Source organism: Pseudophryne corroboree, unplaced genomic scaffold (genome assembly GCF_028390025.1).
Source record: "Pseudophryne corroboree isolate aPseCor3 unplaced genomic scaffold, aPseCor3.hap2 scaffold_665, whole genome shotgun sequence".
NCBI classification, from domain to species: Eukaryota; Metazoa; Chordata; class Amphibia; order Anura; family Myobatrachidae; genus Pseudophryne; species Pseudophryne corroboree.
In genome coordinates, this window is record NW_026970252.1 from 124,395 (window position 1) to 152,174 (window position 27,780).

Consider the following 27,780-nt stretch of genomic DNA (forward strand, 5'->3'; position numbering starts at 1 on the left):
CAGGTAGTTGGGTAGCCTGTGATCTATTGCTTTTAAAGGGGATTGCTGCCTATTCACAGTCCTTCTTCATTACTAATTAAGTATAGGTGCCGGAAGCAATCCTATGTATATGTATATAACAAGGCTACCCAGTTCAAAGTCATAAGTTCCCAGATATAGTTTAACAGGAAACCTATTAAATATAAAAATTACTAAAGTTAAATAACGAAAGAAAACACTAATAAGTGAACAGAATTCACACAGACTGTATTGCGGTGAGTGTCTACATACAATCCCTATAATGAAAAGGGAAGGAAAGAAATGATGGCATATGGGGCATTCCAAAGGAGATACCATTACAGTATAATTAAATACTTAAAACATGATTCCGTAAGGATCCTTTTATTGACCAGTCTTATTTAGAATTATAACATTATACGTTGGAACAAAAAGAGGAGAAAAGGAATAATATTATAAAATAAAAAATAATAATACATATGAAGAATTAAAGGGATTGTTGCCCATGAGCAATTATATATTGATTATAGATGGGGTAGCTTTAAATATGCATGTACATATATATGTGTATATGTCTGTGCACCCCTTTATACTGTTATTCATGACTTCACACCACAAATATTAAATTGTGGTGCAGAGTCCTACGTTATATTTTGTCAGACACATTGCAGAAAAATGATTCCGTATTTATGTAGAGTACACTAAAACTTGTGAAAAAAGGTTGAGGTGTGTGTGTAGTTCTCAGAAAATCAGTGATCTGTATGATTACCATAGTAGGTAAATTAATACCAAACTTACTACGTGCATAACTCTACAAAAAAAATTATATGTATATATATATATATATATATAAAATTATATATTACGATCATAAGGGATAGTATGTGAGAAGATGCCATAATTCTGTTTAGTCACTTTTTAGAAAGTGATACGGTGATCTAAGGAAATGTTTATATAGAGCCAAACTAATAAATTATAAATAACGTGATAATGTTTAGAGAAAAAAGGTGAAATGATGCCATGTTCCATTGATGTATTAAAGTTGTGAGAGAGAAATAGTGTGTGTGAAAATGCTAAGTTGAAGCTGTAGTCACATTCAATTGTGTGAATAGACTAAAAAACAAGAACTGTGTAGTATCTAAATTATTTGGGAAGAAAAGCTCCAAAATTAATATTCTCATTTAAACCCTCGGGGTTGAGAGCCCCGATTTTAAAGGTCCATTCACATTCCCTTTGTAATAACTGGTTGACATTGTCACCTCCTCTGTTTCCTAACTTGACTTGTTCCAAGCCATAAACTTTAAGATTTTGCCAAGACCCGTCATGTTCATAATGGAAATGACGTGCAACTGAAGTCAATTTTTTTTAAATTTGCCAGATCCTTTACGGCATTCCGTATTGAGCCAATGTGCTCTAGAATACGTTGTTTGAAAGGTCTACTTGTCATCCCCACATTCCGTTTGTTGCACTCACATGATATGCAATAAACTACTGCTTCCGTATTACAGTTAATGTAATGTTGGGATTTTATGTTTTTACCAAAACGATCCATGATGGTATCTGTTTGTTTGATCCACTTGCAAGCTTTACAGTGTCCACAGGGGAAGGTTCCCACAATTTTTGGTTTTGTGGTTGGTACCCTTTTGAAATGGCTTGAGACTAGTTGGTCTTCTAAATTTTGGGATCTTTTTCAGCACCTTTGAGTACTTCTACCTCATATCCCTCCCTTAACCCAGCAAGTGGAATGTTTGACAACTGCTAAGAATGGAGGCACATGCACCTCATACGTCTACATAGCAGCGATTATGATCCATATCTAAGGTAAATTTATTTCCCCTTGGGTTATCAATTGAGATAGAACACACGGGGGTTTTTATAATACGGGTGCCTTGTACTCTTTCATCTTGTGCATGTGTGCGAACTGACACAAACCAAATATCCTTATTTCTTCATACAGGTGGCACCATTTCATGTCCAATTGATGGCATGCCCTTGTCCGTTATATTTCTAAGAAACGGCTTCACAGACACTTCTCGTTAACTGGGCCACACACTGGTGTCTAAGTGACCCAACCGAAAAGAATCCATTAAGTGACCTATGATTCAAAATTATTGCCCTGAGAATTTATATATGGGCTAAATAAATGATAAAGATGATGGTCACACTATCAAATTTTTGATACATTTTGATTTAGTCATACACCAATGGTAAGGGAATTATTACGCAGACGGACTAGAACATATTTAATTGTTCTGACTGAGGTCATTTAGATAAGACCATATCTTTCAACATATTTTCGCAAAAGATCACATACTCATCAGTGAATTTACACGGACGTTGAAAAATAATTTTTAAGGCATATCTAATAAAATGTGTAATTTTAAGATTATAATTTTTTCATGAGTACACATTAATCTATCTTGTTAACTCAGATAAGAGTGCTTCCTACCAGGGTTATCTTGTCTTCTTTGTAGTCTTCGTTATGGTCTGGCTATGTTCCTCAGATAAGGATCTGATTGTGGCTGATACCTGATATCTAAGTGTCACTCCACCATCCAGGACACCAAGATTCTGCACATGATCAGCATTTTGTAACTCTGAACCCCCAAGTGTAAGTCTGGTTGGTAAGCAAAGCTGAGCTGTAGCCCTGCCCTTTGTCGTGAGCTTCTATCATATGGAACTGTTTCATTAGGACGGAGTCAAAGCCAACTGGCGTCACCCACACCTGGAGCTCAGCTAGACATTTAGGATTGGTATTGGGTTCTCAGTACCCAGAGCAAAAGACCGGTCATCGGCATACCAGTGGTAAACGAGGACATGACGTCTGTTTCACCCAGTGGTAGCACGTGTATTGCAAAAAACTTGGGAGATAGGATAAGAACCTTGAAGAACGTTACATAGCAATGATAAGTATACTCCAGAAGAAAAGAATGGTTCCTCACCTGAGTGATGTCTATTGTGTGCGACAAGAGCTGATTTATTTCTCAGAACATGGAAATGGCCTCTCACCTGTGTGACTTCTCTGATGTGTAACAAGTTGTGATTTCTGGGTAAAACATTTCCCACACTCAGAACATGGAAATGGCTTCTCACCTGTGTGACTTCTCTGATGTCTAACAAGATGTAATTTATTAATAAAACATTTCCCACATTCAGAACAGGAAAATGGCCTCTCACCTGTGTGACTTCTCTGATGTGTAACAAGATTTGATTTCAGGGTAAAACATTTCCCACACTCAGAGCAAGAAAATGGCCTCTCACCTGTGTGACTTCTCTGATGTGTATCAAGATTTGATTTCAGTGTAAAACATTTCCCACACTCAGAGCAAGAAAATGGCTTCTCACCTGTGTGACTTCTCTGATGTATAACAAGATTATGTTTCAGGGTAAAACATTTCCCGCACTCAGAGCAAGAAAATGGATTCTCACCTGTGTGACTTCTCTGATGTATAACAAGATTATGTTTCAGGGTAAAACATTTCCCGCACTCAGAGCAAGAAAATGGATTCTCACCTATGTGAATTATCTGATGTCTACCAAGATATAATTTGCTTATAAAACATTTCCCACATTCAGAACAGGAAAATGGCTTCTCACCTGTGTGACTTTGTTGATGTGTAACAAGACCTGATTTCCGTGTAAAACATTTTCCACACTCAGAGCAAGAAAATGGATTCTCACCTGTGTGACTTCTCTGATGTCTAACAAGAGCTGATTTGAATGCAAAACATTTCCCACACTCAGAACAGATCATTGGCTTCTCACCTTTGTGTCTTCTCTCATGTCTAACAAGAGCTGATTTGTATGTAAAACATTTCCCACACTCAGAGCAAGAAAATGGCTTCTCACCTGTGTGACATTTCTGATGATTAACAAGATCTGATATGTATGGAAAACTTTTCCCACACTCAGAACATGGAAATGGATTCTCACTTGTGTGACTTCTCTGATGTCTAACAAGATTTGATTTCAGGGTAAAACATTTCCCGCACTCAAAGCAAGAAAATGGCTTCTCACCTGTGTGACATTTCTGATGATTAACAAGATCTGATTTGTATGGAAAACACTTACCACACTCAGAACATGGAAATAGTCTCTCACCTGCCTTAGCTGATTTATGGGTAATAAGGTTTGTGTTCTGTGTAAAACATTTGGCATCTATAGAACAGGGAAACACTGTATCTACTATCAGAGCTGTAACAGATGCACCAATGTCAGAGTGATCAGGAGAACATTTCCCAGGATCAGAGGGACCAGATGATAGAGCTGGATGTATAATTGAGGTAATAGGATCATCTCCTGGAGAATCCGGTCTACTGTCATTATCTTTTTTTTCACAATCCGGGGATAACATTAGATGTCCTTCTGAGATGTTCCTGCTTGTGTGTCCATCTGCTGGAAATAAAATACATTATGGAAATGTGACATTTTCTGTAACAATATTAATCTTGTAAACAATAGGAGAAGACGACTTTCTGGGACACTTAATTGTAAATGTGTATGTATAATAAAACATTACTTTTAATGAAGGCTTTATAATATTGTGTCTCAGGCTATCATTGTGTCCACCCTCCTGAGAACACTCACAATAACAAATGTGATATTAGAACAAGACTTAGATATATCTCTCTTGTACTGGTAACTAACCATGAAGTATAAATGGAGATGTAGTCACTCGCCAAGTCCTATGTCAGCACCAATGTAAAACTATGGATGGGGAACATATAGTATGAATTGGAGATTCTAGATGAACAATAATATCAGTCATATGGGCTGATGGATCAGAGAAATGTCTCCTAACGTTACTCCTGGAAACATTGGTAAGGTAGCATTCCTTTATGTGTGTGCTCATACGCTGGTAAGCCTGTACATGCGTTACTCAGCCTTATTTCTCTCACGTCCGAGAGGATGCTGGGGTTATTTAGTACCTTGGGAGCCATGGGCACTTTAAGAGTTTCACAGTGTGGGCTGGCTCCTCCCTCTATGCCCCTCCTACCAGACTACCTACCGGTCACAGCTAGGGGAGCTACTAGGTGTTTTTCTAGTTTTATTGTTATTCTAAGAGATTAGGATACAGGATGGCTGCTGGCAACAGCCTTCCTGCTTCATGGGACTTGGGGGGGGGTGGTAGTAGTAGAAACCAACTCTAGAAGTTAATGGTTCTCTATCTCCGCTGACAGGACACTGAGCTCCTGAGGGTGCTGATCTCAAGCCCACAAGGCGACCGCTCACTCCCGCAGCACGACCGCCACCCCCAACAGAGCCAGAAGAATGAAGAGTGGGGAGTACAGCGCCGGCGGCCCGGGAAGTGGGTCGCCGGCGGGAATGGCGGTACAAGAGTGGGAGCGCAGCTCTGACAGGCTGTGCTCCGGAAGGCTTGGTGGCACACTGTGTACGATGCTGTGAGGGGTGTCCTGGGCCAGCACAATCACCCTACACTGGTCAACTATAGCTATCAGGGTATAATCCTGCTGTTAGCTATAAAATACCTCAGGCCAGTATAATCAACTAAGTGTGGGAGAATGCGCCATTATAGGGGGCGAGACTTCTCCTCAGAGTGGATCCAGAACTCACCAGCGCCATTTTCTCACTGCATACCTCTCTTCATACCGGGAGTGGACAACTGGGAAGCGGACTTCCTCAGCAGACACGATCTCCATCCAGGAGAATGGGGCCTCCACCCAGAGGTAACAAGTCGATGAGGTGTACCTCAGATAGACATGATGGCCTCCCGCCTCAACAAGAAGCTTTGGATGTACTGTTCCAGGTCGAGATACCCACAAGCAGTGGCGGTGGACGCCCTGGTAACTCCGTGGGTGTTCCAATCGGTGTATGTGTTCCCTCCACTTCCACCCATCCCAAGGATTCTCAAACTAATAAATAGAACAAAAGTTCAGGCGATCCTCATTGCTCCGGACTGGCCAAGACGGGGTTGGTACGCGGATCTTCTGGAATTACTGCTGGAGGATCCGAGGCCTCTTCCTCTTCGTGAGGGCCTTCTACTAAAGGGCCATTCGCCTATCAAGACTTACCGCAGCTACGCATGGAGGTTGAACGCCAGACCATAGCTCAGAAGGGCATTCCGGAAAAGGTAATTGATAAAAAATGATACAGGCCAGTAAAGGGAGTAACGTCTAAACACTACCATCGGATTTGGAAAAAGTATGTGTCTTGGTGTGAATCCAAGAAATTTCCTACGGTGGAGTTTCAACTGGGACAGTTTCTCCTCTTTCTGCAAGCAGGCGTGAATGTGGACCTACGCTTGGTCTCCATAAAGGTACAGATTTTGGCCTTGTCCATTTTCTTCCAGAAACAATTGGATGCCCTCCGTGAGGTTCAGACTTTCTTAAAAGGGGTTCTGCACATCCAACCACCCTTTGTGCCTCCTACGGCACCTTGTGATCTTAATATGGTGCTGCAGTTACTGCAATCGGATTGGTTCGAGCCTTTACAGGAAGTGGACGTCAAGTTTCTTACTTGGAAGGCGGTCACACTGTTGGCATTGGCATCTGCTCAACGTGTGTCAGAATTGGGGGCATTGTCATGCAAGAGCCCCTACTTGATTTTCCATGAGGATAGAGCGGAGCTCAGAAAGCATCAGCAATTTCTTCCAAAGGTTGTATCAGCTTTTCATATCAACCAACCTATTGTGGTGCCAGTGGCTACTGACTCCTCAATCACCTCAAAGTACTTGGATGTTGTGAGGGCTTTGAAAATTTATGTGAAGAGAACGTCTCGTCACAGGAAGTCAGACGCTCTATTTGTCCTTTATGATCCCAACAAGATTGGGTGTCCTGCTTCTAAGCAGACGATTTCTCGCTGGATCAGGTTTACTATTCAGCATGCTTATTCTACGGCAGGCCTGTAGTGTCCAAAATCTGTTAAGGCCCACTCTACTCAAAAAGCGGGTTCTTCCTGGGTGTCTCGGCTTTACAACTTTTTACCGAGCGGCTACTTGGTCAGGGTCGAACACGGTTGCTAAGTTCTACAATTTCGATACTTTGGCCTCTGAGGACCTAAAGTTTGGTCAATCTGTTCTGCAGGAACCTCAGCACTCTCCCTCCCGTATTGGGAGCTTTGGTACATCCCCATGGTACTAAATGGAACCCCAGCATCCTCTAGGACGTAAGAGAAAATAGGATTTTAATTACCTACCGGTGAATCCTTTTCTCGTAGTCCGTAGAGGATGCTGGGCTTCATTTTCCTGCATTGTTACTTGGTTAAGTACTGCATTGTTACTTGGTTAGGGTCGAACACGTTTGCTAAGTTCTACAAGTTCGATACTTGGTCAATCTGTTCTGCAGGAACCTCAGCACTGTCCCTCCCGTACTGGGAGCTTTGGTACATCCACATGGTACTAAATGTTAAGGTTAAGTACTGCATTGTTACTTGGTTAAGTATTGTTGTTCAGCCGTTGCTGAATCGTTTCAAGCTAGTTGGCTTGGCTTTTCTCAGCATATGTGTGAGCTGGTGTAATCTCACCACTATCTGTGTAGGGAGGAGCCAGCCCACACTATCAAACTCTTAAAGTGCACATGGCTCCCAAGGGACCCATCTATACCCCATGGTACTAAATGGAACTCCAGCATCCTCTACGGACTGCGACAAAATGACTTACTGGTAGGTAATTAAAATCCTATTATAAGGTATATTGCTACAGCAATGTAGGTGTGGAACAAGGTACTTTACATGCAATACACCATATAATACCCTGCAATCATCATACATCTGCTAGGTTACACTCTTACACCCCCATCATCAGTGCCTTACCTCTATACTCTCAATAGTAATAAGGATGATGTGTGTATGGTATGATACAGAGAATTACATATCAGAATCTATACAGCTGCCTCCATACTTCTGCTTCTCATATGTGTGCTTCTGAAAGCAGTGAACATCTGAGTGAGAGTGCAGGGAACACAGCAGAGTCTGATGAGAAAGAGATTGGATCTGCCTTTGCAGGGATGTACCAAACCTGTCACCCTGTAAGTATATAAAATAATAAATAAGAGGGGCGTGGCCTGAGTCCACCCAGACGTGCTTTCTGGAGCTCTCCTCACTAAGTGGCTTCTTATCTACCCTACCTGATAGCTCTCAGCCGCCGCTGGGACCAACACCCAATCTATTAAGTCCCCCACTCTTCCTGCCCTAAAGCAGCTCACTCAGCTCCCTCTGGGCATTGTTCACTGCCTCAGCCTAGTGACGTCGCTGAAGCCACGGGCTGTATTCTGGGGCTAAGTGCGCCGTCTTTCCTGCACGCTCCGGACACATGACTTGGAGGCGCTTTTGCTCAGGCAGGAGCACTTGCTCTCCCGCTCACACAGGTGCACAGCTCCCGCTACTGCTGGGGACAGAACGGGCTGCCCACAGTCACAGGAGCCCGGCGGCGATATTGGGAAGTGAGGTGGCTGCCATTTTGGATCCTGGTGCACAGCCATCACATGCTTTGCCTTCTGCTTTCAATAAAATTGATATAAGCTGCTAAATAAGTGTCCTGACGGCTGCCCCGGGGTCACTATACTACATTGAAGCATTTGCCTGGAGGTGAAACTACCTTCTATGTATATGGTACCACTATAATCTACTTCCTCTCAGTCTACATGCAGAGCCCAGTAACAAGTATCGTCTGAGTACAGCTCATTACACTCTGATTACACCCTCACAGTATATCATTTTGTGGATTTATTCACTGAATATATTTTGCCATTTGTGTCTCTCTGTGCTGAGTACTTCACGTCTGTATCACGCTTACCTCTAGTGGAGTTTCTCGCTCATTACTGTGTTATTTGAGTTGCATTACATCATGTTTACTTGATATTTTGCCTTGGATACTACCTTCACCCCGACTAAGAATGTCATTTTGAATGGAGTCATCTTGATGTAACCTCCTGACAGCGTACTACTGCTCCTTTTATTTATAGATCGTTGGTATTTTCCTATATCTGAGAGGTCTGTCTCTTTGTAGCCGGCTTACCATGCCTCCAAAAAAGGTTAAAAGGTACCAAATCAGCCCCACCTATCCATCTCTTTGGTACCTCGAATTCAGGTGGTCCTTCCGAGACCGCTACAACATCATCTGCTTCTTCTTGTCAGTCGCACAGCCCAGCTGTAATGGCTGAAGACGTCTTAAGACACTCTAGATGGTTCTGTTACTCTACGCTCTATACATTCTATGTTATCTACATTTAAGGACTGAAATAGCCTCAGAACTTAACTCTAATATTCAGGCTTTGAGGTCCGATATTAGTGAGATTGGCATTCGTACAGACTGAGATGAAAGAGATTGATGCGTCTCAGAAAGACCTGATTTAGCACATGACACCCTACAGGAAGACATGGGGGTAAATTTACTAAGGTGGGAGATTTTTAGAACTGGTGATGTTGCCCATGGCAACCAATCAGATTCTACTTACCATTTATCTAGCTGCTTCTAGCAGATAATAGATATAATCTGATTGGTTGCTATGGGCAACATCACCAGTTCTAAAAATCTCCCACCTTAGTAAATTTACCCCATGGTCTCCATTCATGATAAAGTCACTGATTTAGAAGAATGCTCTCAGAGAAATAATGTCAGAATAATGGGCATTCCGGATTCTGTTACAAATGCTGAGCTTTATGACTATGCCACGGACCTCATTCAGAAACTTTTACCGAAGGCTTCTGCTGCGGACCTTCTTATTGATAGGATCCATAGACTCACAAAGTCCAAACAGACCCCTATCCAAGCACCAAGGGACAGGGTACACTTTTTCATATTACAGAACGCATTCTACGTGCTACTTTGTCTTCCTCTTTCACAGTGCCTGGATAATCTGTAGATATTTCCAGATATTTGTTCTGGGACGCTGGCCAAGAGGCGTCTATTCCACTCAATGGCTACAGCTTTATGCAAAGGAAATGTGCAATGCAAATGGGGCTTACCTACTAAGCTTATTGTGATGCGAAACAGCGCCTTAGCAGTGATATTCACCCAAATATGGCCCTGCTATTCTGAAAAATAAGTAGTTATGGTAGACTTACCGTCGATAACTCTATTTCTCCGAAAACCACAGTATCCACAGGATATACATTGTGATATGAGGTAGCGTCAGTGGAATGGCACCAACGATCACAGCCTTTGGCCTCCCAGAATGCAATGGGACAGTATCCTTTATCCCCGCCTCCTGGTTATTTTCTAGTTATCGTCCAAAGCTCAAGGCAGGAGCATCATAGAGAGCCCTTATCGGGCGAGAAGAACACACACCCACATACACACTTCCATACAAGAAGGAAGAGGTTAGTAAGTGTAAGGATCCTCAAATCAGGTGCGTCAGGGTGAAATCCCTGTGGATACTGTGGACTTCAGAGAAATAAAGTTATCAACGGCAAGTCTAAAATAACTACTTATTTCTCCTGCAGGGTCCACAGTAGTATCCACAGGATATACACTGGGATGTCCCAAAGCAAATTTAGTGGAGGGGACGCTCCTGATTGGACAGGAGAATCCTTCGCCTGAATGCAGTGTCCTGAGAGGCAAAGGCATAATATCATATGAATGTGTTAATGGAAGACCATGTGGCTGCCTTACATATCCATTCAGCTGAGGCACCACGGCGTGCTGCCCAAGATTGACCTACCTTACGAGTATAATGAGCAGAGACATTAGCTGGAACAGGGAGATCAGCTTGAGAATAAGCTTCTGAGCCAACTCGCCAGTGTTTGCTTGTCAGCAGGCCATCCTCGCTTATGGAACCCATAAAGAATGAAGAGAGTGTCTGTCTTTCGGATGGCACTGGTACGAATCATGTATATCCTTAAAGTCCGGACTACGTCTAAAGGTGCATCTCCCACATAAAGGTCCGGCCCTTGGAAAGCCGGAACTACAATTTCTTCGTTAAGGTGTAACTTAGAGACCACCTTAGAAAGATATCCAGATTTGGTTCTGAGAACTGCTCTATCTGGATGAAAAATCAAAAAAGGAGGACGATATAACAATGCCCCTAAATCTGAAACTCTTCTAGCTGAAGCAATAGCCAGTAGAAAGAGAATCTTAGCTGTCAACCATTTAAGATTCACTTGACTCAGTGTTTCAAATGGGGCCACTTGAAGCATCTTTAGGACTACATTTAGATCCCAAGGAGCTGTAGGAGGAACAAAAGGAGGTTGGGTGTGAAGTATTCCTTGGAAAAAAGTGCAAACATCCTGTAGGTTAGCAACTTTCTTTTGAAACCATACAGTCAATGAACTCTCAAGGAAGCGACCTGGAGACCTTTGTCCATAACTGCTTGAAGGAATGCTAGGACTCTGGAAACTCTGAAAGACCTAAGTTCAAATTTCCTGGCACTGCACCACTGAATATATGCTTACCCGCTAATAAATGTGAGCAGAGGACGGTTTCCTTGCTCTAAGCATTGTATGAATTACCTGTTCTGAAAGCAAAAGGATTTTCACAATGGACGTCTCAAGAGCCACGCCGTCAAAGACAGACAATCCATGTGCTTGTATTTAGAAGGACCCCGAGACAGTAGATCTGGACGTTGAGGCAGTAAAAACAGAGTATCCACGGACAGCCTCTGCAGATCTGTGTACCAATGACTTCTGGGCCATGCCGGAGCTATAAGTATCATGGCGCCCTTTCCTTGTTTGACTTTCCGAATAACCCTGGGCAAAAGGGTGATTGGTGAAAACACATAGGCCATACGAAAGTCCCATTTCACTGACAGAGAACCCACGAAGATCGCTTTGGGATCCTTTGTCCTTGACCCATATGCAGGAACTTTGTTGTACTGCCGAGAAGCCATGAGGTCCATCTCTGGCAGCCCCCACTTGTTTACCAGAATCTAGAAGACCTCTGGGTGTAAGGCCAATTCGTTTGCAGGAATAGCGCGTCGACTGAGAAAATCCGCTTCCCGGTTTAGGATTCCCGGAACAAACACTGTGGACAAGGCCGGATAATGAAGTTCTGCCCACCTTAACGTGCGGCTTACCTCCTTCATTGCCTTTTGGCTTCGAGTTCCTCCCTGATGATTGAGGTACACTACTGCCATCGCATTGTTCAAGAGAATCTGAACCGGTTTTCCTTGAAGAATGTCCTTTGCCTGAGTGAATGCCATATACAGTATATGGGCCGACGTTCCAATATATTTATCGGCAGGCAACTTTCTTCGTTGTCCACTGCACCTGGAAGCAGCACTTTTTTTTGACACGGCTCCCCAACCCTGAAGACTGGCGTCCGTTGTCAGAAGCCCCCACTCAGAGATCCAAAAGGGTCGCCCTTTGTCCAGATGGGATGTCTATAGCCATCAGGCCAACGACCTCCCTACTTCCTGAGGAAAGACCATAGTCTGAGTTTTTATCGTCTGATGTAGTCCATTCCATCTGGAAAGAATCAGACGTTGAAGGGGCCTCGAGTGGAATTGAGCATATTCCACCATGTCGAATGTTGACACCATAGATCCCATCACTCACATTGCTGCCTGAATGGATAATCTTTGATTGTGTAGTAGCTACTGAATCCTTGTCTGTATTGTGGATATTTTGTTCAGAGGTAGAAAAAGTCTCTGAAGCCTGGAATCCAATACAGCCTCCAGGTGCGTCATGCGTTGAGACGGAACCAGGCTGACCGCCCAATTTATGAGCCAGCCGTGGCTTTGTAAACAGGCTATTGTCAATTGCAGATGGCCCTGGAGAGTTTCCTGGGAATGAGCCAGGATTAACAGGTCGCCCAGGTACGGGAAAATTCTTGTCCCCTAACGACGGAGATAAGCCGCCACCACCACCATCATTTTGGTGTACACTCTTGGAGCTGTAGCCAGTCCAAATGGTAGGGCTTGAAACTGAAAATGTTGCCTGAGGATAGCAATCCTGAGATAGCACTGATGGAACGGTGCTATAGGTCAGGGATGGGGAACCTTCGGCCTTCCAGCTGCTGTTGAACTACACATACCAGCATGCCTTGCAACAGTTTTTGCTATTTGGCCATGCAAAAACTGATGCAGGGCATGAAGGGATGTGTAGTTCAACAACAGCTGGAGGGCCCAAAGTTCCCCATCCCTGCTATAGGTACACGCAGGTAAGCATCCTGGATATCTAGGGATGCCATAAAATCCCCCGGCTCCACGTCCAAGATAATGGAACGTAAAGTCTCCATATGAAAACGAGGCACCAAATGTACAGTGCATCCGGAAAGTAGGGAAAGATGAATGCAGCAATGTACAGAGGCTGATGGCTTATCTTCTGGTTTGGAAGAAGGCCCTCTGGTAGCCCAATGCTTTTTACTCTTTACAGACTTATCCGATCGGGACTGTTTGCCGTAACCCTTTCCTTTCGCTTTTCCTTGGGTCCAAAAGGACTGAAAAGCTGGAAACCTAGGTTTAGACTTGTAGGTAGAAGGAAACTTCACTTTCTTAGAGTCTGCTTCTGACGCCAGAATATTGTTTAACTCTTTACCAAAAAGAATATCTCCAGTAAAAGGCAAAATCTCTAGTCCTTTTTTGGACTCTGAGTCAGCCTTCCATGTACGTAGCCAGACAGCTCTGCATGCTGCTACTGCGGAGGCTGGTGCTTGAGGAGCTATAGTACCCATATCCAAGGCTGCTTCTTCCATAAAGACAGCTGCTTGTTTAATATGTGCAATATGGGACTTTTGTTCTCTAGACGCCAATGACAGATCATCTTCTAATGCAGGCCTGGCCAACCTGTGGCTCTCCAGCTGTTGTGAAACTACAAGTCCCATCATGCCCTGCCACACTTTTGCTATTAGGGAATGCTAAAACAGTGGCAGGGCATGCTGGGATGTGTAGGTTCACAACAGCTGGAGAACCACAGGTTGGCCAGGCATGTTCTTTTTTTTTTTAATATTAAATTTTTATTGAGTTTTCACACAGATTACATATACGTGTACATATATATCGATAACCAAAATGTGGATGGGGGTAAAGAGACATACACATAACAGAACGAATAAAGACATTGGGGGGGAGAGTACATATCAGGGATATCATAATACATCAATGGGATCATAGTATAGTGAAAAAAAAAAGAAACCACAACACAGGGTCTACTTCACTTGTCTCATTAATGCCCAGAGTGGGCCGGGGAGTGGAGCACGGATAGGTCCGGAATACCCACTGAAGCCCAAGAGGCACCCATCTGGTTCGAACCCTCCTTGTATAGGGACCATTTAATCCATTTCTTGCTAATAGTGGTATTACCTGAGGAATATTTTCCCTGAGCTGTTTCAAACACATAGTGTTGATGGACTCTATTTTCTATCATAGAAATCATTGGAACAACCGCCGATTTCCATTTAGAGGCGATGGCGGCTTTGGAGGCTATAAGGATATGACCTAAAAGGTATCTATCTCCACTTGACATCTCCCTCCCATAATAATGGAAAAGTGCCACGAGGGGTTCAGGCATGAGGACCACTCCCAATATTTGGGAAATGAATAGAAACACTTCCCTCCAGAACACCTGAATTACCGGACACGTCCAGAATATATGCAAAATATCTCCCACCATCCCACAATTTCTCCAGCAACTAGCGGAGACATCTGGCCAAATTTTGTGCATACGATCTGGCGTTAAGTATACCCTATGAACCAATTTGTAATACATTTCACAATGATTTACACATTAAATTCTAAAACAGGATTTAAAGATATCTCTCCAGATCTCTTCAGTGAAGACCGCGGGGAGATCTTTTTCCCACTTGGACTGTGCAGGGAAGATCCCATGGTGGGCCTCAGTCACTAGATGCTGGTACCATCGGGATATACCTCCTCTATTGCCGCTGGGTATAAGGAGTGACATCAGTAGTTTAGGGGGATCGGTAAGTGGGACTCGACTTGGGGAGCAGCTTTGAAGCCAATGTCGCAATTGTAGGTATTTATGAAAGTCCTGTTTGGGGATCTGAAACTGTTCTTGCAGTAGGGAGAAGGGGACTAAGGCGCCGTCCCGGAGGACGTCTTTTAAAGTAGTGAGACCTAAGGCCCGCCAGTGATTTAATTGCATATCTGGGATCAGAAGGGCTATAGCAAGTAGGGACAACTGGGGGGAGGGTATAGCACTAGGAGGGAGAGATCTAATCACTTCTTTCCATACCATCAGGGTAGCGTGTACAGCGGGGCATTCAGCAACTCTGGTTGGGACTGAGTTGGAGGGCAGCCATAGCATATCCGATAATGTGAAGGGGGATATCGCGTCTCGCTCCAGGGACACCCACGGCTTGAAATTGCTTTGAGTGAACCAATCTCTAGCCTGCGTAAGTAAACAAGCTATATGGTATCTCTCCAGATCTGGATACGCGACACCCCCTGCACATTTAGGTGCAGTCAGTGTTGATTTCGCTATTCTCGGCTTCGAGCCCCCCCAAATATATTTAGTTAATAGACGATTGAATCTGTTACAAACATCCCTGGGGAAAGACCTTGGGATGGTACGAAACAGATACATCAACTTTGGTAAGAGGACCATCTTCGCCGCTGCCACCGGTCCGACCCAGGAGACCTCCTGCATCATCCAGTCTTTAATTGCCAATTCAAATGTACGATAAAGAGGGTCATAGTTGCACCCTATTAAGTCCCGCCCCCTGGATATATGAACACCCAGGTATTTGAGCGATCTAAGTTGCCACGCATACTTATAGTCGTTCTTTAGACGACTAATAGCGCCGTCAGAGATATTCAGAGGGAGGGCCTCGGTCTTAGTGGTGTTCAGTTTGTAATAAGAAACCGCTGCATATGAGTCTAGAAGAGAATGTAAATGAGGTAGAGACATTTCAGGCTCTTTAAGACACACCAGGATATCATCCGCAAAAAGACAGATTTTATGCTGCAACCCCCCTACTTCTGGGCCAACAATTAAGTCTGACTCTCTAATTCGTTCCGCCAGAGGTTCCACTGCTAGTACAAAAATAAGGGGTGATAATGGGCAACCCTGCCGGGTCCCATTTGTAATATTAAATATAGAGGAGTTGCACCCATTGGTAAATACCGACGCCGAGGGCAAGGAGTATAATGCCAATATAGAATCGAGTATCCTACCTGCAAAACCAAAATGGCCCAGGGTGACCCTTAAGTAGTTCCAGTGGAGCCTGTCGAATGCCTCTTCTGCATCCAGAGACCTGGCAACGGTCAATTAAGTTAATAACCCTACGTGTGTTATCTGATGCTTGCCTGCCCTGAACAAAACCCACCTGATCCGGGTTAATCAAACTTGGCAGGAGAGGGGCGATCCTATTTGCCACCATCTTGGCGAACAGTTTAAGGTCAGTGTTCAGCAATGCTATTATATGCACTAAAATATTTTGCTGATATTTTGTTGGTTTTTGCCCAACTGCTAACAAATTTGCTGCTACGATCATATCCGGATATTAGTATATGAAGCAGTGGATTGATATGCTGTAATTCTAGTCACAATCTGGTACGCAGTGTTTTATTGGTAGGTGTGGGCACCCTGAAAAGAATTACTACACCATAGGCGCTTGTTCCTCTCCCTCTTGTTCACAGATTCTTTGGCTATCTACCTAGTAGCAACTGAGCAGCCGCCCAAAGAAGTGGAGTGTGTGAGATTGAGGCTATAAAGCCTACATTGGACTTCATGGAACCCTGTGGACTACATCAGGGTATAGAAATATTGGAATGGGAGAAGCACACTGATTTATTCCTTTTTGAAACGCTCTCTCTCTCTCTCTCTCTCTATATATATATATATACATATATACATGCACATTTTATTTTTTTAGTACACAGCATGGCCGCTGGTAGCACACAGTGACATGATGTGATAGAGGATGGTGTAGTATAAGAGATTGCTGTAGTGACTGCGCAAGGAGAATATGTAATAAGTGATTATTACTCACCTTTGCTGATATCTGTAGGGATTTCTTCCTCCTTACACTGCTGATCACCCCTCATACACGTCTCTTCTTCTCCCTCTATAGCTTCTGCCTTCATATCAGTCACATACGTCTCTTCTTCTCCCTCTATATCTTCTGCCTTCATATCAGTCACATACCCCTCTTCTCCCTCTATATCTACTGCCTTCATATCAGTCACATACGTCTCTTCTTCTCCCTCTATATCTTCTGCCTTTATATCAGTCACATACATCTCTTCTTCTCCTTCTATATCTTCTGCCTTCATATCAGTCACATACGTCTCTTCTTCTCCCTCTGTATCTTCTGCCTTCATATCAGTCACATACGTCTCTTCTCCCTCTATATCTTCTGTTTTAATATCAGACAGACGTTCTACCTAAAATAAAATCAAAACACTATAATGATAGTATAATATCAGTGCATAAAACACAGCTACACTACTATAGCTACATATACTGACAGTCCACAACACCCATAAAGGGATATAACTTGTTGCGAGCGTAGCCAGCTACCGTACCCGCAGCGTGACGAGCCCGCATGAGGCTTTCTAGCGCTCTCCCCGCTGCTGGCATATTAGTGGCCAGGATGCCGCTGTCAGTATACTGGCGTCCGGTGTCCCGGACGCATGTAAATCATACGTATTCCTCCCACCTACCTGATCCTCCTGTGGGATTCTGTGATTCTCCTTTGTACAATTCTGGGAATATAGATGACGGGGACATCTCTCTGGGGTATCTCTATTACTGGGTCCATCTGTAGGAGACACACAGTGACTGAGTACAGTGTATATATGTGATTATCAGATGATGTATATATATATAGGGGGCCTCCATACCTGCTCTCCCCTGTACAATACATGACAGTCTCCTCTTACCCAGTGATGCAAGGGGCCGGTGATTCTCCATCATCACGTCCTTGTACAGACCCCTGTGTTCCTCTATATACTCCCCCTCCTGCATGGAGACATAGACAGTGACATCCTGACACCTTACATAAACCTGACACACAGTAATACAGTTATCACCCAGACACGTCCCCTGGTGTTACTGTATAATGTCCCATTCCCAGCAGTCACCTCTCCAGTCATCACCCAGACACGACCCCTGGTGTTACTGTATAATGTCCCATTCCCAGCAGTCACCTCTCCAGTCATCACCCAGACACATCCCCTGGTGTTACTCAATAATGCCCCATTCCCAGCAGTCACCTCTCCAGTCATCACCCAGAGACGTCCCCTGCTGTTACTGTATAATGTCCCATTCCCAGCAGTCACCTCTCCAGTCATCACCCAGACACATCCCCTGGTGTTACTGTATTATGTCCTATACCCAGCAGTCACCTCTCCAGTCATCACCCAGACACGTCCCCTGGTGTTACTGTATAATGTCCCATTCCCAGCAGTCACCTCTCCAGTCATCACCCAGACACATCCCCTGGTGTTACTGTATTATGTCCTATACCCAGCAGTCACCTCTCCAGTCATCACCCAGAGACGTCCCCTGGTGTTACTGTGTAATGCCCATTCCCAGCAGTCACCTCTCCAGTCATCACCCAGACACGTCCCCTGGTGTTACTGTATAATGTCCCATTCCCAGCAGTCACCTCTCCAGTCATCACCCAGACACGACCCCTGGTGTTACTGTATAATGTCCCATTCCCAGCAGTCACCTCTCCAGTCATCACCCAGACACATCCCCTGGTGTTACTCAATAATGCCCCATTCCCAGCAGTCACCTCTCCAGTCATCACCCAGAGACGTCCCCTGCTGTTACTGTATAATGTCCCATTCCCAGCAGTCACCTCTCCAGTCATCACCCAGACACATCCCCTGGTGTTACTGTATTATGTCCTATACCCAGCAGTCACCTCTCCAGTCATCACCCAGACACGTCCCCTGGTGTTACTGTATAATGTCCCATTCCCAGCAGTCACCTCTCCAGTCATCACCCAGACACATCCCCTGGTGTTACTGTATTATGTCCTATACCCAGCAGTCACCTCTCCAGTCATCACCCAGAGACGTCCCCTGGTGTTACTGTGTAATGCCCATTCCCAGCAGTCACCTCTCCAGTCATCACCCAGACACGTCCCCTGGTGTTACTGTATAATGTCCCATTCCCAGCAGTCACCTCTCCAGTCATCACCCAGACACATCCCCTGGTGTTACTGTATTATGTCCTATACCCAGCAGTCACCTCTCCAGTCATCACCCAGAGACGTCCCCTGGTGTTACTGTGTAATGCCCATTCCCAGTAGTCACCTCTCCAGTCATCACCCAGACACGTCCCCTGGTGTTACTGTATAATGTCCCATTCACAGCAGTCACCTCTCCAGTCATCACCCAGAGACGTCCCCTGGTGTTACTGTGTAATGCCCATTCCCAGCAGTCACCTCTCCAGTCATCACCCAGACACGTCCCCTGGTGTTACTGTATAATGTCCCATTCCCAGCAGTCACCTCTCCAGTCATCACCCAGACACATCCCCTGGTGTTACTGTATAATGCCCCATTCCCAGCAGTCACCTCTCCAGTCATCACCCAGACACATCCCCTGGTGTTACTGTATAATGCCCCATTCCCAGCAGTCACCTCTCCAGTCAGTAGCTGAATGATCTTGTTGGTGAGTTCCAGGATCTTCTGGTCATTGTGCCTCTCGCGTATAAGCGAGTGAGGTGGAGGCACCGTGATGGGGTTCTGGGTCCTGCTCAGTCCTCCTGACACACGGGAATGGCTGATGGGTGGATGTCTTCTTCACTACTGTGTAACCCTGTGTATTGGGAGAGACGTCAATAAAAAGTTGACAAACTCCCCATTCATGTCTTTGTATTATTACTATAGATAGAAGTGATGTCACTGTGACGCTCCCAGATCCCATCACCTCTCCAGTCATGTCCCTGTATTATTACTATAGATAGAAGTGATGTCACTGTGACACTCCCAGATCCTCTCACCTCCCCAGTCATGTTCCTGTATTATTACTATAGATATAAGTGATGTCACTGTGATGCTCCCAGATCCCCTCACCTCCCCAGTCATGTCTCTGTATTATTACTATAGATATATGATGTCACTGTGACACTCCCAGATCCACTCACCTCCCCAGTCATGTCCCTGTATTATTACTATAGATGTAAGTGATGTCACTGTGACACTCCCAGATCCCCTCGCCTCCCCAGTCATGTCCCTGTATTATTACTAGATATGAGTGATGTCACTGTGACACTCCCAGATCCCCTCACCTGCCCAGTCATGTCCTGTATTATTACTATAGATATAAGTGATGTCACTGTGACGCTCCCAGATCCCCTCACCTCCCCAGTCAGCAGATATATGATCTCCAGGGTGATATTAATTATCTTCTCAGTCATGCGACTCTTGTCTGTGTCCTTCCTGAGTGAATCAGTGAGAATACAGAACGTGTGACATATGATAAAGACTCTGGTTCTTTACAGCTGGAGTGTCTAGGAATAAATATAATACACATAACAGATATTTAGAACTGAGGGACCAGTAAGACATCTCTCCCCCCCCACCCAGCCATAGATCCCTGGTCAGCATCTGTCAGAGGTTCCTGTTCCCCATAAGGCTCCTCAGAGTCACACAGTGCTATACTGTATAATGTTACCCCAATGCTCCTCCCATGGCCGGGATCTTAGTCCTCCCAGACACGTACTTGGTGCCAGTTGCTGCACAGGAATCAGTTACAGACACATGAATTAGGGATGTTGGGATTTTGTATTAAATTTATTCCAGAACTTGAGAGGATTTTTGACAGTACCCAGGTCACACAGATAGGGGGGGAGGTGAGGGGAGAGGGGATCCGGATGGTAGGGCGACAGTCAATAAGTCCACCACTATTGGGAAATGATAAAAAAGGTTGACACAGGAAAAGGTCGACTTCACATTTTTATAGTTTATTTTTATTTTTTTCATGCTTTACGACCCCCGTGGACTATGATTGGGAATAGTAACCTGGGAAGCGCAGCGAGCCATGCAAGGGGACGCGGTGCAATCATTGGGGTTCCTGGTCATGTGACGAAGAAAATGTTTAATGTGTTGACCTGTCCCGTGTTGGCCTTTTTCACTGTGTCGGCCTTTTCCGCATGTCGACCAATAGCTGTCAACCTATTGACTGACGACCTTATGCAGGGCGATCCTTTGATTCATAACCAGGGAGAGTACACAGGAGAGCAGACGGGGTGTAGATGTGGGGAGAGGGGAACTAAAGTAGGAAATCTGGGTGTACAGCGGAGGGTGACCACTCATTACTGTTATTATTACTCTGCTGCTATAGTAACCGGACACCACAGGCCACTCCCCCTGTATAATAATACTAACAGCACACCACAGGCTGCTCCGCCTGTATAATACTAACAAGACACCACACGCTGCTCACCCTGTATAATATAACTAACAGGACACCACACGCTGCTCACCACTGTATAATAATAACAACAACAACAGGACACCAAACGCCACCCCCCCTGAATAATAATAATAATAATAATAATAACAACAACTACAATAGGACACCACAGGCTGCTCCCCCTGTATAATAATACTAACAGGACACCACAGGCTGCTCCCCATGGATAATAATACTAACAAGACACCACACGCTGCTCACCCCTGTATAATAATAATAATAATAACAGGACACCAAAGGCTGCTCCCCTGTATAATAATAATAATAATAACAACAACAACAGGACACCAAAGGCTGCTCCCCCAGTATAATAAATTATAATAACTGCAACAGGACACCACAGGCTGCTCCCCCTGTATAATATTAATAACAGGACACCACAGGCTGCTCCTCCTGTATAATACTACTAACAGGACCCCACAGGGCGCTCTCCCTGTATAATAATACTAACAGGACACCACAATCTGCTTCCAATGTATAATAATATTAACAGGACACCACAGGCTGCTCCCCTGTATATTAATACTAACAGGACACCACAGTCTGCTTCCCATGTATAATAATACTAACAGGACACCACAGGCTGCTCCCCCTGTATAATAATACTAACAGGACACCACAGGCTGCTCCCCATGTATAATAATGCTAACAAGACACCACACGCTGCTCACCACTGTATAATAATAATAACAGGACACCAAGGCCGCCCCCCTGTATAATAATAAATAATAATAACAACAGGACACCACAGGCTGCTCTCCATGTATAATATTAATAACAGGACACCACAGGCTCCTCCTCCTGTATAATACTACTAACAGGACCCCACAGGCCGCTCTCCCTGTATAATAATACTAACAGAACACCACAGGCTGCTCCCCCTGAATAATAATACTAAAAGGACACCACAGTCTGCTTCCCCTGTATAATAATAATACTAACAGGACACCACAGGCTGCCCCCCCTGTACAATAATACTAACAGGACACCACAGTCTGTTCCCCTTGTATAATAATACTAACAGGAAACCACAGGCTGCTCCCAAACATATAATAATGCTAACAAGACACCACACGCTGCTCACCTCTGTATAATAATACTAATAGGACACCACAGTCTGCTCCTCATGTATAATATTAATAACAGGACACCACAGGCTGCTCCTCCTGTAGAATAATACTAACAGGACCCCACAGTCTGCTTCCCCTGTAAAATAATACTAACAGGACACCACAGGCTGCTCCCCATGTATAATAATACTAACAGGACACCACAGGCTGCTCCCCATGTATAATAATACCAAAAGGACACCACAGGCTGCTCCCCACGTATAATAATGCTAACAAGACACCATACGCTGCTCACCCCTGTATAATAATAATAATAATAATAATAACAGGACACCAAAGACCGCCCCCCCTGTATAATAATAATAAATAATAATAACTACAACAGAACACCACAGGTTGCTCCCCCTTTATAATATTAATAACAGGACACCACAGGCTGCTCCTCCTGTATAATACTACTAACAGGACCCCACAGGCCGCTCTCCCTGTATAATAATACAAACAGAACACCACAGGCTGCTCCCCCTGTACAATAATACTAACAGGACATCACAGGCTGCTCCCCACGTATAATAATGCTAACAAGACACCACACGCTGCTCACCCCATGTATAATAATACTAATAGGACACCACAGTCTGCTCCCCATGTATAATAATAACATCAGGACACCAAAGGCCGTTCCCCTGTATAATAATAATAATAGGACATCAAAGGCCGCTCCCCCTGTATAATAAATGATAATAATAACTGCAACAGGACACCACAGACTGCTCCCCCTTTATAATATTATTAACAGGAATCCACAGGATGCTCCTCCTGTATAATAATACTAACAGGACCCCACAGGCCGCACTCCCTGTATACTACTACTAACAGGACACAACAGGCTGCTCCCCCTGTATAATACTAACAGAACACCACAGGCTGCTCCCCTGTATAATAATACTAACAGGATACCACAGGCTGCTCCCCATGTATAATAATACTAACAGGACACCACAGGCTGCTCCCCATGTATAATAATACTAACAGGACACCACAGACTGCCTCCCCTGTACAATAATACTAACAGGACACCACAGGCTGCCTCCCCTGTATAATTATAATAATACTAAAAGGACACCACAGTCTGCTCCCCATGTATAATAATACTAACAGGACACCACAGTCTGCTCCCCATGTATAATAATACTAACAAGACACCACACGCTGCACACCCCTGTATAATAATAATAACAGGACACCAAAGGCCGCTACCCCTGTATAATAATAAATAATAATAACTACAACAGGACACCACAGGCTGCTTTCCCTATATAATATTAATAACAGAACCCCACAGGCTGCTCCCCCTGTATAATAGTACTAACAGGACACCACAGGCTGCTCCCCTGTATAATAATACTAACATGACACAACATTCTGCTTCCCCTGTATAATAATAATACTAACAGGACACCACAGGCTGCTCCGCCTGTATAATACTAACAAGACACCACACGCTGCTCACCCTGTATAATAATACCAACAGGACACTACAGGCTGCTCCCCATGTATAATAATACTAACAAGACACCACATGCTGCTCACCCCTGTATAATAATAATAATAACAACAACAACAACGACATCAGGACACAAAAGGCTGCTCCCCCTGTATAATAATAATAATAACAACAACAACAGGACACCAAAGGCCGCTCCCCCTGTATAATAATAAATAATAATAATAACTGCAACAGGACACCACAGGCTGCTCCCCCTGTATAATAACAGGACACCACTGGCTGCTCCTCCTGTATAATAATACTAACAGGACACCACAGGCTGCTCCCCATGTATAATAATACTAACAAGACACCACACGCTTCTCCCCATGTATAATACTACTAACAGGACACCACAGGCTGCCTCCCCTGTACAATAATACTAACAGGACACCACAGGCTGCCTCCCCTGTATAATAATAATACTAACAGGACACCACAGGCTGCTCTCCCTGTATAATACTACTAACAGGACACCACAGTCTGCTCCCCATGTATAATAATTCTAACAGGACACCACAGGCTGCTACCCACGTATAATAATGCTAACAAGACAGCACACGCTGCTCACCCCTGTATAATAAGAATAATAACAGGACACCAAAGGCCGCCCGCCTGTATAATAATAATAATAATAATAAATAACTACAACTGGACACCACAGGCTGCTCCCCCTTTATGATATTAATAACAGGACACCACAGGCTGCTCCTCCTGTATAATACTACTAACAGGACACCACAGTCTGTTCCCCATGTATAATAATACTAACAAGACACCACATGCTGCTCACCCCTGTATAATAATAACAGGACACCAAAGGCTGCTCCCCCTGTATTATAATAATAATAATAATAATAATAGGACACCAAAGGCCGCTCCCCCTGTATAATAATAAATAATAATAATAACTGCAACAGGACACCACAGGCTGCTCCCCCTGTATAATATTAATAACAGGACACCACAGGCTGCTCCCATGTATAATAATACTAACAGGACACCACAGTCTGCTTCCCATGTATAATAATAATAACAGGACACCACAGGCTGCTCCCCTGTATAATAATACTAACAGGACACCACAATCTGCTTCCCATGTATAATAATATTAACAGGACACCACAGGCTGCTCCCCACGTATAATAATACTAACAGGACACCACAGGATGCTCCCCACGTATAATAATACTAACAGGACACCACAGGCTGCCTCCCTGTACAATAATACTAACAGGACACCACAGGCTGCCTCCCCTGTACAATAATGCTAACAGGACACCACAGGCTGCTCCCCACGTATAATAATGCTAACAAGACACCACACGCTGCTCACCCATGTATAATAATAATAGGACACCAAAGGCCGCTGCCCCTGTATAATAATAAATAATAATAACTACAACAGGACACCACAGGCTGCTCCCCCTCTATAATATTAATAACAGGACACCACAGGCTGCTCCTCCTGTATAATACTACTAACAGGACCCCACAGGCCGCTCTCCCTGTATAATAATAGTAACGGAACACCACAGGCTGCTCCCCCTGTATAATAATACTAACAGGACATTACAGGCTGCTCCCCTGTATAATAATACTAACATGACACCACAGTCGGCTTCTCCTGTATAATAATAATACTAACAGGACACCACACGCTGCTCACCCCATGTATAATAATACTAACAGGACACCACAGGCTGCTCCCCACGTATAATAATGCTAACAGGACACCACAGGCTGTTCCCCATGTATAATACTACTAACAGGACACCACAGGCTGCTCCCAATGTTTAATAATACTAACAGGACACCACAGGCTGCCTCCCCTGTACAATAATACTAACAGGACACCACAGGCTGCCTCCCCTGTATAATAATAATACTAACAGGACACCACATGCTGCTCTCCCTGTATAATAATAATACTAACTGGACACCACAGGCTGCTCCCCTGAATAATAATACTAACATGACACCACAGCCTGCTTCCCCTGTATAATAATAATACTAACAGGACACCACACGCTGCTCCGCCTGTATAATACTAACAAGACACCACGCTGCTCACCCTGTATAATAACACTAACAGGACACCACAGGCTGCTCCCCACGTATAATAATGCTAACAGGACACCACAGGCTGCTCCCCACGTATAATAATGCTAACAAGACACCACACGCTGCTCACCCATGTATAATAATAATAATAATAATAATAACAGGACACCAAAGGCCGGCCCCCCTGTATAATAATAAATAATAATAACTACAACAGGACACCACAGGCTGCTCCCCCTCTATAATATTAATAACAGGACACCACAGGCTGCTCCTCCTGTATACTACTACTAACAGGACCCCACAGGTCGCTCTCCCTGTATAATAATACTAACAGAACACCACAGGCTGCTCCCCCTGTACAATAATACTAACAGGACACCACATGCTGCTCACCGCTGTATAATAATAATAATAATAACAACATCAGGACACCAAAGGTCGCTCCCCCTGTATAATAATAATAATAATAGGACACCAAAGGCGGCTCCCCCTGTATAATAATAAATAATAATAACTACAGCAGGACTACCCAGGCAGCTTCCCCTCTATAATATTAATAACAGGACACCACAGGCTGCTCCTCCTGTATAATACTACTAATAGGACCCCACAGGCCGCTCTCCCTGTATAATAATACTAACACAACACCACATGCTGCTCCCCCTGTACAATAATACTAACAGGACACCACAGTCTGTTCCCCATGTATAATAAAGCTAACAAGACACCACACGCTGCTCACCCCATGTATAATAATACAAATAGGACACCACAGTCAGCTCCCCATGTACAATAATACTAGCAGGACACCACAAGCTGTTCTCCCTGTATAATAATACTAGCAGGACACCACAGGCTGCTCCCCCTGTATAATAAGACGCCATTACCTGATCTCGACGGACACTGGGAGGCTGCAGCAACCGATGGAAACTCACTTCCTGTGTGTGGAACTCAATGACCGGAAGTAAGGTGGAACGCACAGCCCGGAAGTAGGGTATGATTGGCATAGGCTACTTCCTGATGACTGGCCTCATACATCCCGGCCACAGCACCGCCCTCCTTAAAGACTAATGCCATACATGTCCTCTGTGCAGGAGGCCGGCGACGATTTTCTTGTAGGCCAGTCCGGCAGCTGCAGCAGCAATAGGTTCCCTGGTCATGTAGTGACGTCAGGAGCGGCGGCCATTTTCTTGTAGACCAGTCCGCCAGCAGTAGCAATAGGTTCCCTGGCCGTGTAGTGACGTCAGGAGCGGCGGCCATTTTCCACTGGTCTGAGTTCCGCCTTCCTTCTATCATTCCCACAAGGCAGCAGGAGCAGAGAGCAGCCATTGCTGTGTCTGGCAGCAGGTAATGATATTATTATTATTATTATTATTATTATTATTATTATTCTATAGGCTGAGCAGCTCTGGTGTCAGGTTGCTGTACTACAGGGGGAGTAGTCTCTGGTGCCTTGTTATAGTGCCGTCTGTCTCTGGCATTGCACGCACAGACTGCTTACATTTGTTACACAGCGCGGTGCCATAGCTAGTAATGTGCCCCCTAATGCCCCAGGACCGCCCTGTACCTATCTGCAGTGCCATGGCTAGTAATGTGCCCCCTAATGCCCCAGGACAGCCCTGTACCTATCTGCAGTGCTATGGCTAGTAATGTGCCCCCTAATGCCACAGGACCGCCCTGTATTTATCTGCAGTGCCATGGCTAGCAATGTGCCCCCCTAATGCCCCAGGACCGCCCTGTATTTATCTGCAGTGCCATGGCCAGTAATGTGCCCCTAATGCCCCAGGACCGCCCTGTACCTATCTGT

General features: G+C 44.5%; 2 protein-coding genes across 4 annotated transcripts in view; one reads left to right on the forward strand and one right to left on the reverse strand.

Moving 5' to 3' along the window:
* Window positions 1-374: 374 nt before the first annotated feature.
* LOC135037056 (gastrula zinc finger protein XlCGF57.1-like) lies at window positions 375-27,198 on the reverse strand. Of its 3 annotated transcripts, none has more exons than XM_063954507.1 (6): window positions 26,861-27,198; window positions 19,451-19,628; window positions 17,736-17,814; window positions 17,513-17,614; window positions 16,844-17,233; window positions 375-4,389 (listed from the first exon to the last, which is right to left on the reverse strand). In XM_063954507.1, exons 3-6 carry the CDS (start codon window positions 17,767-17,769, stop codon window positions 2,975-2,977), a joined length of 1,941 nt encoding a protein of 646 aa, XP_063810577.1. In that variant the 5' UTR covers window positions 17,770-17,814; window positions 19,451-19,628; window positions 26,861-27,198; the 3' UTR covers window positions 375-2,974. The 3 variants fall into 3 exon arrangements, with proteins under 3 accessions (XP_063810577.1, XP_063810575.1, XP_063810576.1); XM_063954505.1 differs by having other exon boundaries at window positions 375-4,392; XM_063954506.1 differs by lacking the exon at window positions 26,861-27,198 and adding an exon at window positions 20,173-20,298 and having other exon boundaries at window positions 375-4,392.
* LOC135037057 (oocyte zinc finger protein XlCOF7.1-like) overlaps window positions 27,108-27,780 on the forward strand; it is a 69,035-nt gene continuing 68,362 nt past the window's right edge. The window contains exon 1 of the mRNA XM_063954508.1: window positions 27,108-27,320. The gene's annotated coding sequence lies outside the window, so the exon portion shown is untranslated. The remainder of the gene's footprint in view (window positions 27,321-27,780) is intronic.

Excerpts from the sequence above, each read along its gene's own strand:
- LOC135037056 (XM_063954505.1), bottom strand. The coding sequence starts at position 17,769 with ATGATGGAGAATCACCGGCCCCTTGCATCACTGG. Across the intron at positions 17,615-17,735 it reads CCGGCCCCTTGCATCACTGG|ATGGACCCAGTAATAGAGAT; the intron begins GTAAGAGGAGAC and ends TGTCTCCTACAG. Across the intron at positions 4,393-16,843 it reads CCCTACAGATATCAGCAAAG|CAGATGGACACACAAGCAGG; the intron begins GTGAGTAATAAT and ends TTTTATTTCCAG.